This window comes from Morone saxatilis, unplaced genomic scaffold (assembly GCF_004916995.1).
Source record: "Morone saxatilis isolate NCDOM2014 unplaced genomic scaffold, NCSU_SB_2.0 Contig7, whole genome shotgun sequence".
NCBI lineage: Eukaryota > Metazoa > Chordata > Actinopteri > Moronidae > Morone > Morone saxatilis.
In genome coordinates this window covers 12,583,387-12,597,177 of record NW_023340246.1, presented here as the reverse complement: position 1 = coordinate 12,597,177, position 13,791 = coordinate 12,583,387, and the positions used below count along the sequence as shown (strand labels likewise).

The following is a 13,791-nucleotide window of genomic DNA, read 5'->3' as shown; positions in this document are numbered from 1 at the left end:
CTGATGGTGGTAATTATGCACACTGAATCACAAATGCATGTGTGTGTTTGTTGGTGGGGGGGTTGGAGGTGTTTTAGTGTTTTCCATTGCTGAGCTACTTACTGTGACCTTAGAAATTAAAAAACCTGATGTTTCAGCAGCCCTCAAGCTGGTAGAGTATTTGTTTGTTCCTAATTCATTTTATGTGTTTTGATTTGTCTGTTAATGTGTGTATGTGTGTGTGTGTGTGTTCCAGGTGAATGTGTGGAGGGTCTGTCCGAGGAGGATGTGGTGCTGTTACACTCCTGTCGTCAGTGGACCACAGTGACTGCCCACAGCTTAGAGGAGGGACATTACGTCATTGGACCCAAGATAGACATCCCTCTGCAATACCAGGGTGAGCACACGTGCACACACACTCACACGCACATGCACACTTGCTTTTCTACATAAGCATGCACCAAAATTCCTTAATAGACAGTCTTCAAAATTTTGTCTTCACCCTAAAAATATCAATTATTCCCCAAGATGTTCATTTCCTCTGGGAGTTCGGGGGGGATAAATGCACATTTTTATCACAAGGTCAACAGTTTCCACTGACTCTATTTTTGTTGAGAACAAACGTCTCTTTGGTGGTAGGCCAATAAACATATACAACAGACACATAGCATTAAACTGATGGCAAGTAATGTCTGATATTTTGACAATGACATTTAATACATTAGGTCACCATGCTCTAAAGATACACTCTAAAGCTGAATTACAGTAAGTTAAAGTTCAGTACTTTACTCCCATGTGAACCAAGTTGATAAGAATTTGTCTTAGTCCAGCTCAGATAAAACAGGAACACATATTTACAATAGAAGTCTCCGACAGTCTCCTATTTTTTTGTATCTGGTGATTCATCATGAACTTGGCAGATCACTTTCAAAAGCCTAGAGACCTTTCAAGTCTGACATAACACAGAGCCAAAATATAAACTCCCAAAATCAAGTTGAATTTTTTTTATGGAGAAGGTACATGAGTTTCACATAATCATCCCCATCACAGTCTGAGATTTAAACTGTACACGTGCATTACATGTTGCAGGGCTGTGGGTTCAAACACCACAAGGGTTGAAACCTTTCTTTGTAGCGTTTTCAGGTTCTTTCCATGTTCATGTAACTCTCCAGTGATTGATTGAAGGCATTCATGTCAGTTATTAGGAATACCCCTGCCATTCATCTTATTTTCAGCCAGTCAGACAAACTCATGCTGTGCAGCCAAACGTTGTTCCAACCTACAGAAAGCTGAAACACTTGGGGAGATTCTAAAGTTTCCAAAGATATGCAAACTGTCAGACTGAATTCTGGGCATTTAATCTTGGGTATTTCCATTTAATGGAATAGTACAGACATCAACAAAATTGAGTCTTGGGTTTGAAGATTTTACACAGTGTAAGCATTATATACAGTAGCTTCTAAGTAGACTTGGGACATGCTGATATAGAATATACTGTATGTATATGATACTGTTGGACAGTGATTTTGACAATTTGAAGGCTACTTAAGTTCAATGAAAGGGGAAAACTGTACTTTAAAGGGTAAATAAAACAACTTCCGTACATGAGATTTAACATTTGTGAGAACTGTGGGTGAAATCGTAAGAATCATATTGTAAAACTTGAAGTAAATGATGATTTTCTGGCATGTAGTGTCAATGGTTAGCGATATTGAATAATGGTAAATGACATTATACCCTAATTGCCATCCCTAATGTGCAGACAGATACTCATTACAACCACCATTCACACAACCAACCAGCTACTGTAGATACGACCTTCCCTGCTCCTCCTGTTCATTGACCTGTCGTCTTCCTGCTGAATGAATCTAGTCATTATGACCTCACCGGAGCTCAATCCCCACAATCCCATTGTTCAGACTCTCTGTCCAGTCACATTATTCGCTGTGTAACTGGATCATAATGCCTCCTCTTCATTGTCTCCTTCACTGATGGAGTGCTGATGTCACCTCACACTACTGCCGCCTCTCAGGCTCCTTTTCGGAAGAATGAAAGAACATTTGAGTGGGAGGGGGTATGTTGAGATCATTGTCATTTTACAGATTTCAGCATTTCAGATCGGAAGCGAATGACCGCCGATACTGGAAGTATTAACAGCTTAAAGTGCAAGTAGTTCTAACAAATAATAAATAACAAATATAAATGTAACACAGATGTATTGAGTCAACAGGAGCTGTCTTGGTTTCACTTCAGTGGATGAACTTTAATTAAAGTCTTAGTGTCACAAAAGGCTGTTCTAGTGTAACTGGGGTTTTCTCAATGGGGTATTTCAGTGATGTAGTATTGCACTTGCATAAAGAGAGGCACATTACAAGAGACACGTTGAAGAAGAAGCAGCAGAGGCTGTGATAGGCTATGATTTATAGTCTCTTGTATAACTCAAGCTTCAGCAAACTCTGGATCCTGCATTTCCCATAATGCAACTCAATAGTCATATTCATTAGCATCAGAGTTCTTTAATCCAATTTTGGAAAACTATCTCCAAAAAAAGCCACAAAAGACAAATACAGGCTGAGTAGTACTCCCTGTGATGAGTAAACTGTACTTCATGTGAAATAGATCGGTTCTCGTTTTACATTTAGTTTCAGGGATTTTCTGATTTCTCTTAATGATCAACAATCTGGCTAACGGCCGATCAGATGCATTTCTGGCTTGGTGGCAGTTTGAGCAGTTCAGCCGTCCAGTTTCCAAAGTGGCTGCTGTCCAAAGATCTGTTACTGTACTTTCCTTTCATATGAAAGTACGAAATAGAAGTAAAGCTGCATTTCTCTCTTCCAGTGGACATTGTTTAGGGCGCGGTTATCTTGTTTGAATGAACTTTATTGGAATTAACAATGGGTAAATCTGATTGGGAGTTTGGTGCGCAACTGATCTGCACAGTCTGAGCATAAAAGTCACAAGTTCTGGGCCACGCAGAAAGGCAGATTAAAATGTGTAGCGTGAGTGAACACAACATATAATACACAGTCTCCCTAGCATTAAAGATACAAAGCAACAGGTTTGTGATTATTTGTTTTTTGTTGCTACACTTTCTTAATCAGCTGGTTAACAGTCTGAAAAAAGCTTGCATTTTTATGTTTAGCTTATTAGTAATAGTAATGTTTTTTTGTTAGGTGGAAGTAACTGTGGACGAATGGTTACACTGGTGCAAAAAGAGCTTTATTGTAACAGCCTCGTAAGCATTACATCAACCCGATATCTCAGTTGTGAAACCATTTCCACGATGCACTCTGGTAGACTAGCCAGCCAACAAAGCCAATTAAATATATATGCATACTACCTAAACTCATGACTTTAAATATAACAGGTGAGCTGTTCTTGAATGAGAGGCCGGTGATGAGCTAATGTCTGTGTGATGACTTCATGCAGGAAGTCTAAATAAGCTTAGGAGGAGAGCAATATAGGTTTCCCCCTGGGGATGGACAACAGGATACTCCCTCCTTTTTATCCTCGCTCTCTGTCTGTATCCTCCTCTGTCCATCAGTGAGAGGCAAGGATGACTGAAGGGGAGAGGACAGAAAAGCTGAATGAATGGGTTTCAGCGAAGCAAGTGGCGCCACAGCCACCCGTGTAATGTGGAACTAGCTGCCAAAGGCTTGTGTGTGGGGATTTAAAAGCCTCAGACTGATTCTGTTTTTAGTCCTTGGGACATTTTCTCACAGAGTAACACTTACTTATTAATACGCTGTTACATCTCAATTCAGTTGGTTTCAATTCTAGCTTAATAAGACTCGAGTTTTGTTAGGTGTATTGGTAAACCTGTTTCATCTGAAACTCGTCCTCAGTCTGTGACTTCTTTTTGAAACGGGGGGTTGGTGGGTTGTGTTGAAAAGTAGCACTTGCTGGTATTGTTTGGCGGGTGGAAGCTCCTTATCCCGGGGGCTCTGTTTGAATTAGAGGGTTGGGGGTTGGAGGAGCAAAAAAGGGGGAGAGAAAAAGGAGGGAGGTGCTGGCCAGGAAGATGGGGGAGTTTGGTATTCTGCTCTGCCTCCCAGACAAAAAAACTTTCTCATCTCTCTCTCCCTCACACACACAAACACTTGCGCGGCAGAGAAAGGATCCTTCGAGGGTTGTAGTACTTTAAATGCAATCCGGTAAACTTGTAAATAAGGATAAAGGTTCATGTGATTTCAACAAGGCCCATTGTGCGTTCCTGGAGTGCTTCTTTACGACATCAAAAAGTGGCACAAACCAAAAAACATTGAAAAGAACACAAAAACACAAACAAAGCCACTGGACTGCGACACTGGAGCGCACGAGTGTGAAAGCCTTACAGACGGAGGAGGGGATGAGCAAGGGAAAGAAGGAGTGAAGAGAGAGAGAGAGAGAGAGTTGTGTGTCTGTGTGAGTGTATGTGTCAGTGTCTCCATGGTGATGTGTCTCTGCTCTGCGTGAGAATGGGGGTCCTTTATTGGTTGCCATGCCAACCCCGTCGGCTGTTGATTGGCTGGGTGCTGGTGCCAGGTCATAGGTCACGGAGGTGTCTTTGTATTCTTCTCGTCCAAACAGTGTCTACTGCGGGTGTGCGTGTGTGTTTGTGTGTGTGTTTGCAGTACGACTGTAGGGAGTCAAAAGAGAAATGAAAGATAGAACAAAAACAACTTTTCACCTCTTTTCTTCCCTTTTCTCCTCCTCTTCCCTCCTCTGCTTTCTTCCCTTATTGTCTTCTTCTACTCTTCTCTTCCGTCCTCTTTCCTTGTCCTCCTTCCTGCTCTTTTTCTGGATTTTCCTCTTTTCCTCACTGGTCTATCTTATTTTTCTTTCATGCTCTCCTTCACTTCCTTTTCCAACACACGTCCTCTTCCTCCTTCCATCTTTGCGACTCCCTTCTTAAACCTCCTTCACCCTTCTTCTCTGTCTCCTGTCCTGCTTCCATCTCCTCTGTAGGGAAGTTCAAGTTGTTGGATGAAGACCGAGACGTCAGGGATCCGGTCCAGTATTTTTCCAGCGTGGAGGAAGTTGCCGGAGTCTTCCCCGACCGGGTCTTTGTCATGGAGACGATCACTTTTAGCGTCAAGGTTTGCATTTTGTCTGCCTTTCCCGGGTTATTTAATAGTTTTTGAGAAACATGAGAATATCATACTTGAAGTTTCTGTCATGCAACATCATGTCCACATATCCATACATGTGTGTCCTGCAGGTGGTTTCAGGGGAGTTCAGTGAGGACAGTGAGCCCTACAGCTTCACTCTGCAGGCTGGAGATGAGCTGTCACTCATGGGGAAGGCGGAGCTGCTCTGTGCCACGCCCTCTAAGGAAAAAACGGGTCTGAGTGCACTCCTGAGACGCCTGGGCAAGACTCCTAGAAGTAAGCATGGCCAAACGGTTGAGTTAAATATTATTGGGAGTCTGTACAAGTCCTAATATTAGAATGAGGACATGGGAATAAGGGAAATCGGTATGGGAAAAGTTAATTCCTCCTTAGAAATGGATATATACTGTATATATATTGTGTGTTTTTGAAGGGATTTTCATCACCATGCTTAGTACCTCACACCACCAAACCACAAACTCTGCTCAACACTTCCTTTATCAGGGCTGAATGTGGCGCATTCCCTTTGAACAGAAGACTAATGTGACCCAACATTCACTCTTTACTGTTCTGGTTCTCTCTGACCTCTAGCTAATCCACCTTTCTGTCTCGGCCTCCTCAGGTAAAACTCCCTGCCTGGTCTGTATGAACCATCGCACCAATCAGAGCGTCAGCCTGCCCTTTGGCTGCCGTGGACGCTTTTGCACACGCTCCCCTCTGGAGCAAGGCATGCTGGGAGGGGAGCACACGGTACGCAGCATCATCGAGAGGGTTCGCCTCCCTGTCAATGTGTCCGTGCCTTCGCGACCGCCAAGAAACCCCTATGATCGCCATGCAGTCCGAGAGGGCCACCGCTACAAGCTGCTCAACATCGTCAGCAAGACGGTGGTCCTCTGCATGGTGCTCCGCCGACAGGAAGTCTCCCCCTCCCACTTCCTGCTGCTGCGTTGCATGCCCCGGTTCAACGTGGCCGAGGCCTCCGTCCACACGGCAGCGCTAGAGAGCCTCCTGTTGCGACATGCATTCGACCCAGATGCCTACTCTCGTGCCGTTAGAGAAACCCGGCCAGAGCTGGAGTGTATGACGGAGGAGTGTGTGAGCCCGCGACGCTCTCGCATGTGTGTGTCAGGTCAGGACTCCTTGGCGCCGGCACTGCAGCGCCTCTCTATGTGCGGGTATGGGGGCGGGGTTTCGGACAGCCTGTCACAGCGCTGCAGGGACTCTCTTGGAGAGCGGCTGGGGGAGGGACCAGGTGAGGAGAGGGAGTATGTGACTCCTGAGTGGACTGAGGCAGAAATGAGGACCAGTGAGGAAATCCCTTATGAGGAACTGTGGACCAATCAGAATGCAGAGGGCTTGGGGAAGGAGCCAAACCTCATCTCCTTCCATTCGTCTTCCTCATTGGACGGTTCTCTTGGTACCGTGTTGACAAGAGTGTCTACCCCGCCACCTGTACCTCCAAAATCTGATGCTGTGAGTTTCAGTCTTCACCTCCTGTCCTTCTTTCCGTCCTTTAGTCTCTCATCGTTCTTATCTGTCCACAGCAGCATCCGGTTGTTAAAAGTCAGGATGCCTGGCTTGAATTATTCATACATTACAGCTTTTAAACCTCACTGACCACATTTACACACACACACACACTCACAGACAAACACACACTGACTTCCTGGAAAGGCTGCTGTACACTCAGAGCACATGAATACACATCTACATATGTCTTCACCAAGGAGGCAGGTACATGTGTGCTGTATGCTGGAATACAATAATTCAATAAATAGTACAGAGTCAGTTTAGTCCTATCATGGTAGAGTATAAGACTGATGGAGCCTCTGGTCTTAAGAATGACCAAAATTATTATCGATTTAGTGATAAAACGTGGCCACAGTCGAATTCTAATGAGGAGAACAGAAAGCAAAAGCTATCATTGACTGTTTGTGGTAAAAGTAATAATCCAAGGGATTTTGTACAAGCACTGCACTTCCACAGAAATCATTTGTCAGTCAAACAGGATTGACAGTCTTTTTTGTCTTAGTTTGAGTAGGTTTCTTGTGCTAGTGCCAGCCCGTCCCACATTTGTGGGACAGTGCCACTTATTTTGCATGTATATGTGGAAGTAGATTTAAGCTCACAATTATTTTCATTTTAAATTAATAAGACCAGTGTGGCATCCTGTAATCACTTTTTTCCTGTACAGCTGTTAAAAAAAGATATTCAATTTTATTCATTTTTTCAAATATATTAAACAGAAAAAGCAACCCAAACTTTTTTTTAAAACAATTTTGTTTCACAAACGACAAATCTATGGTTTCTTGTCTATATTTCAAGCTGATAAGGTACCTTGATAGCAACTTTGAGGACCTCATAATTTGAACGAAGTAAAATAATTATTATTTTGCTTACATTCAACAACTTAGTGCTTTAGTTGTTGAATGTAAACAAAATAATTATTATTTTGTTGATGATGCCAGTTAAACAGTCATCAGCTTGGAAGGGACTTACAGAGCCGAGGCACTCCATCTAGAGTACTTGAATGAATAGTGTTTGAAAATAACTTTTATGGTAACCAAACCTACTTTTCCACTACATACTGTAACAAGCAGACAGTTAGCATGTAGAACTGTAAATAGTTCAGGCTTTCATAAACAACATGTGGTCATAACATTACTGTGGTACATCACTCAGTGACAGAAAGAGTCACCTCTTTTATTTACATATATGGGACGTTTGTTGAATATTCCTTTCATAGTGCTTGAGTGGAATGTGTAATATATGATGTTTAACTAAATTATTTGTCAGAGTTTTGTAGCTTTACTTTTTTTAATCAGATTTATTCTTTTTTTTTTAACTTTTAAGTTTAGGGGTTGTGTGTACACTGGCAAAGCTCAGTCTGCTCTTTCATGCTTCTCATGTTCAACTGAAGGCTGTTCTGTTTCCTCTCTAAATTACCAGTACTTGCATATATAAAACAATTTAAAAAACACATTTTCTTTAAAACCAGAAAATGGTGTGTCGTGTTGGGAACAAGGTTGTTTTCTGTAGTTGTGCTGTTCTTATTTTGGAGTTATTAGGTTGTTCACCAGTATTATTGTTCATGTGTTAATGTATATAGCCTGTCTATGCTTGCAAGGGGGATATTATCACACTTGCTTTGCTTAATTAACTTTTTTTCTGTCAGAGTGATGGCAGCTAGCAGCGGTACAGAAAGGGTGCGTGGGTGTTGATGTCTGCTATGCAGCTGGATTATACCCTGTCACACACTGCGTTCTTCATTCCCTGATATTTAGCCTGCCAAGACACTGTGTGTGTGTGTGTGTGTGTGTGTAAAGAGCTTGCTACTGTGTGTGAGAGAGTTTGTTTGAGGTGTAAAGGTCACCAAGTTTGACATTTACCAAGCAGAACATTGAGACAAGCCAGCAGACACACACACACACACACACACACATAAAGCCTCCTGAGAAGTCAAGTTTCAGGAGTTAACTTTTTTTTCTGCTGTAGTTCTTATTTTTCTGTGTGTGTGTGTGTCTGTGTGTCTGTGCGTGTGTGTTTGTGTGTAGGTGAGAGAGGAGTGCCGCTACTTGATCGCCCCTCCGGTTCCCCCTCGCTGCTCTAAAGGAGGCTCCATCTCCAGTCCAGTCCCCAGCCCTCCCGTCCCACCTCGCTTCCCCAAAGCCTCCACCTCCCCGAGACCCAACCTCTCCTTCTACTCCTCTGGACTTCAGGACAGGTACACTGTGGATGTTGTTGTGTTTACTAAAAAACAACTGGAATTATTTTGTATAATTATTGCAAGGGTTTACTTGTGATGTGCTCTTTACATCCCAAACAGAGCCAGAGGTCAGGGTGAGCTAATGTAAGCTCTGTTTCCTAATAAAAGGATGCTACCAGATCTCATAAATTCAAATATGATTAGTGTTGACAAGATCGATACAGGGTACCGTTGGATCCCAGGATAACACAATGACTTTGATTATAATAAATTGATGTTTATAATAGCTACTTATACCACCCACACATAAGAGTTAGCATCACTTAAGAGTACTCCGATTTAGCATTGCATTGTGTGTGTGTCTGCGCGTGTGTGTTTGTGTGTAGGTGAGAGAGGAGAGAGTTACTTTTATAACTTTTTATGATGGACAGGTTAAAATAAGAATCAAAATTGTTGCAGTAGAATTATTCCACACATTCCTCTTCTTTGTCAAAACCTGACACTTACATTACCCACAATGCAACTTGACCAGGGACAGTTCAATTGGAGATTTGAGTGTGTTATGCTCGTAGTGATGCATTTAGCCTCGAGCAGAGATGAGGAGCGGGTTAGAGAGGTCTGGTAAGATCACTTCTTTCTAATTCCACACTCCCAGATTTAGATTTCCCGCAGCTGCCTCTGGAGCCACAAAAGGTTTCATACAACTTTGTTCACATTTGCAGTGGAACTCCCTCAGAACTATAAACAGACTTTGTTATGTAAAATCTGACTTTCAGCTACATTAGTAGCTCTGAAATAATATAAATTAAAAATCTAAATCTAAATTATCAGCATACATTTCTAGCCCTACATTATTTGACACTTTTTAATCATATCACAATGTTTTGTAAGTTTTACTATTGTTTAGTGCTGCAACTACTAAATATTTCCATTATCGATTTATCTCTTGGTTTATTTTGTTAACTGCTTCATTATTTAGTCTGTAGGAAATCTAAGAATAATGGGACAATAACTTACATAAGTTTCCAGAGACCAGAAAGTCAGATCTATAAATTGCATGTGTTGTCCAAGAGTCCCAAACTCAAAGATATTTAGTTTACAATGATATAAAACAGAGAAGAGACACATATTCTTAAGAAACTGAAACCAGCCAACATTTTGGATTTTTCCAAAAATACATCGATTATCAAAAATGTTTTTAAATAATTTTATATTATCAACTAATCAATCAATTGACTAAATGTGTAAGCCCTACGATTCTTAGTAGTAGCCTAAATAAGAATAAAATAAGATTTTTTTTTATGGTAGAACATGGTTGTTTACAGCCTTTTGTACAGTGACAAGAATAGTCATTCGAAAAAGACACTTTTTGAAATCCACATTGATCAAATCAAACCCAGCGAGCACTGATTTGGTCATTTGCAGGCCACAATATTTCTTCACGTGCAGAAATATGCTAAATTTGAGGTTATACTAGAAGCTAATGTCACTTTCTCCTGCTCTGTCCCAGCTGCTCGCCCTCTCCAGATGCTTCCCTCTACTGCTACCCGTGCTCCTGGGCGGACTGTCCCGCCCCTAACCCAGCCAGTCCTGAGCCAGTCTCTGCCATCCCTGCAGAGAACACAGCCAATCCTCAGCCAGCGCAGGCCACCTGGGCAGAGCCGTGGGTAGATTCCTTCACCTCCTCCGGACCTCGACTGAGGCCGCCACCTCCACAGAGTAGATTTGCTCCCTTCGGGGCATTGAACCCATTCAACCGCCAGTCCCCTTGTCCCTCGCCTGAGCCCGCTGCCAATCCCACGACAGATTCCTCCAGAGGTGCAGAGGGCGGTGGGACATCCACAGGGGTCACTGAAGGGTTGTCTCAGCCCCCTGACCCCACCTGGCGACCTCCTGCTGACCTGTCGGTGTTGTCATTGGAGGAAGTGTCGGCCTGCCTGCGGTTCATCGGCCTATCAGAGGCAGCGGTGGCTGTGTTCCAGAGGGAGCGAATCGACGGCAGCCTCCTGGTGCAGCTGACTGAGGACATCCTGTCACATGACTTCCACCTGAGCCGACTCCATGTCACCAAAATCACACAGTTCATACAGGGCTGGAGGCCCAAGATCTAACACACACACACACACGGTCCTGATAATGTGCCTGTTGGCTACTGAGCCATCCTGAATGTGCCTTCCACTGTGACCAACCGGCTGCTGAGCCCCACTGACTCAAGCTGAAACTTTGCTGAAGGAAACTACGCCACCCTGTGGTCGAACTATAGAAGACACTTGACTGGCTCACATGCCAGGAGTCTCTGACTGACTGCATAATTCCTGTCTGAATCACAGACTGGGACTAGTTTACTAACAAATGGCTACGACAGAGAGCTACACGATGAAAGTGCCCTGTTTCAATTCGTCTTTGGGGCAGATAGTCAACCACAACACATCTTCAGGCTGCGAGACAGCTAAAGGTTTTTAAGCACTACATGGACATGGTGCCACACAAAATCTGATATGAGGGGAAAACATGCCTTCATTTTACTTAAAGATATTTTGACAAATGAATTTCTGCAGTTTTCACATATTGCATTATTCACGCCACAGTAAGGGTTTAATGTGAGTCTTTGCAATATAAGGGGCATTAAGGGATTTACAGCATCTATTTGACCAGTAGGACATGTAACAATACAGATGTAACATTGAACCTGTTTCCTACTTGAGTGTCTTGCACAGCCCTCTTCATCTGTCTCATTGAGCTTCAGTGTGATTGGCATACATAACAAAGTGGTTCTTGAGAGATAAGAAAAATGCAGAAAGTCTGAAAGTCAGAAGCACCCAATAAGGAAATTATTGAGTTTCTGGTACTGATCAATGATTCACTGAACCATCTCTGAATATACAGTATTTTGTTTGTATTTGTAAGGCCATTTTATGCTTTGGGACAGTGACATTTTTATTAACATTCCCTTTAAGGGTAACACAAGATGTCCTTCTGTCAGTAGTCAGACACACAGATGTGTTGCCACGTTATATTAGAAATCTTCGACTGCCTCAGAAATAGAGTTTTCAAAATGTACCTCAGATAATTGTTCAGATATGCTTGATTTAGCCATGCATAATAATAAATGAAATTACACTAAGTGATATGTTCACATAGCTATTTGTTTTCACTTCACTACACACCACTAGACAAATAAACACACGTTTGAGTAATAAGTAAGTAAAAAACAAACGGTGCAAGAGTGTCAAAAGTATTGACAGTTTGAGGAAAGGAGGTCCAAAATATTATATATTATAAACTATTGAAGTATTATTAATGTTGCAAAAGATATTAAAACAACTGTTGTAATTGTCCAGTTATTAAGTAATAAAAATGAAAATGTTTAGGAACATCTACTTTTTAATGTTCTGAAGTAAATTGAGGGAAATTTTGATGGGCTATTTTCTTTTCTTCCATTTTCTTCCATTTTTATTCACCAAATAATTAACTAATGAAAAAATAAGATAAAGGGAGTTTTGAGTTGCACCCCTACATTTAAATAAACATGCTACAGATTTGAATTATATTGGCCGAACATATAAAACCTACAAAATCTGACAGTAACAAAATGACCAGAATGATTAAAAATGTTATTCCAGACTGAATCTGGACATCAGCAGATAGAGGGATGGAAGTTTTCCTCTGAATTTGAAACATATATCCAGCTTTAATCTGGATACAAACTATTTCTTCATACAGGTACACATTATGATAGCAATGTTATGTAAGCAGGGACTGTGGCCTCAGCTAACACTGAGGGTTGTTTCAAGAAGTAAGACCATCCAGTTTTGCCAGATAACTTAAAATGCAATTTGTGTTGTTGTAAATGTCAAAGTAAACATGTTTGTTGTGATTCTCTTGTTGCCATACAAGCTGCTGTTCTCTCGTAATGTCTGAAATGATCCTCTTTAAATTCCATAACATTCAAATAACAAATTTGATTTTAAAAAAAGTCTGCAGTTGGGTCAAAGGCTGCTTACTGATGCCATGTTTCTCCAAATTGTTTCTCCTGACATCTTATAAACTCCATAAATCCTCTCTCCCTCTCTGTGATCGTGTAACTGCGAGGCCACTGTAAGAAGAACAATGAAGAAATAAATAAGAGAATACAAAATAAATAGAAACGTAATGACCTCTGAAAATCAACTTATCCTCTTTTGTTTTGTCTTGTGGTTGTGGGGAGCTGCAGTCGTAACAACTCACAGACAGGAGGTTGCGAGGTTTATTGCAGATAAGGCCGGATACTGTGGCACTATTATTGCATTGAAAGAAAAAGATAAAATAAAACAGCATCCCAGATCAGTTATCAGAGAAATGGGCAGTGCTGCAGGCTGTTTAGCCATATGTAGTTTGCAGCCACAACTGTATATCATAAAGTATAAATAAAAATTTTTAAGTAAAGAAGCATGAGTAAACATCTTATTCCAGGTACAAATAAAACAAGCACAGCTTAGACATTGCAAAGGTTGTGGTTTCAGAAGTAAATTGGCCTTCATATTAACAGAAAAACAAGATATAGTTTTACACTTTAAACTGAACCCAGCAGATGATGAATCAGGAGCTTATGACAGATTCATAAACAGATATAAAAAACAACAAAGATCAGAAGTAGAAAACATCATGGCTTTTACAGGAAATAAATTCTTGTCTCACACAACATGGTGCACGAGAAAACTGATTACCTCAACAGCAATCCTACAAACCATGAAAAAGGTGATGTCTCAGTGACCAATGTGGAAGAAGTACTCAGATCCTTTTTTTAAGTAAAAGCAATACAATAAAACAATCTAATAATACCTAGTACAAAGTAAAAAGTCCTGCATTCAAAATCTTACCTCAGTAAAAATACAGAAGTACTATTGCTAAAATGTACCTAAAATATCAAGTAGTCGTTTTACAGCTCAATGGAACTGCGACTGATTATTATAAACTACTAATACTGATGCATCAATGTGTAAGCAGCATTTTATGTAGCTGTCGAGCTAGTTTTAC

General features: G+C 41.4%; 1 protein-coding gene across 1 annotated transcript; it reads left to right on the top strand.

Moving 5' to 3' along the window:
• Positions 1-235: 235 nt before the first annotated feature.
• gareml (GRB2 associated, regulator of MAPK1-like) lies at positions 236-13,134 on the top strand (the record flags this gene model as incomplete). Its single annotated transcript, XM_035679040.1, is given in 6 exon segments — positions 236-376; positions 4,927-5,057; positions 5,180-5,345; positions 5,692-6,542; positions 8,624-8,793; positions 10,286-13,134. Coding segments are annotated over 6 exon segments (2,060 nt in total), but the record flags the coding sequence as incomplete, so codon positions are not given.
• Positions 13,135-13,791: the final 657 nt, after the last annotated feature.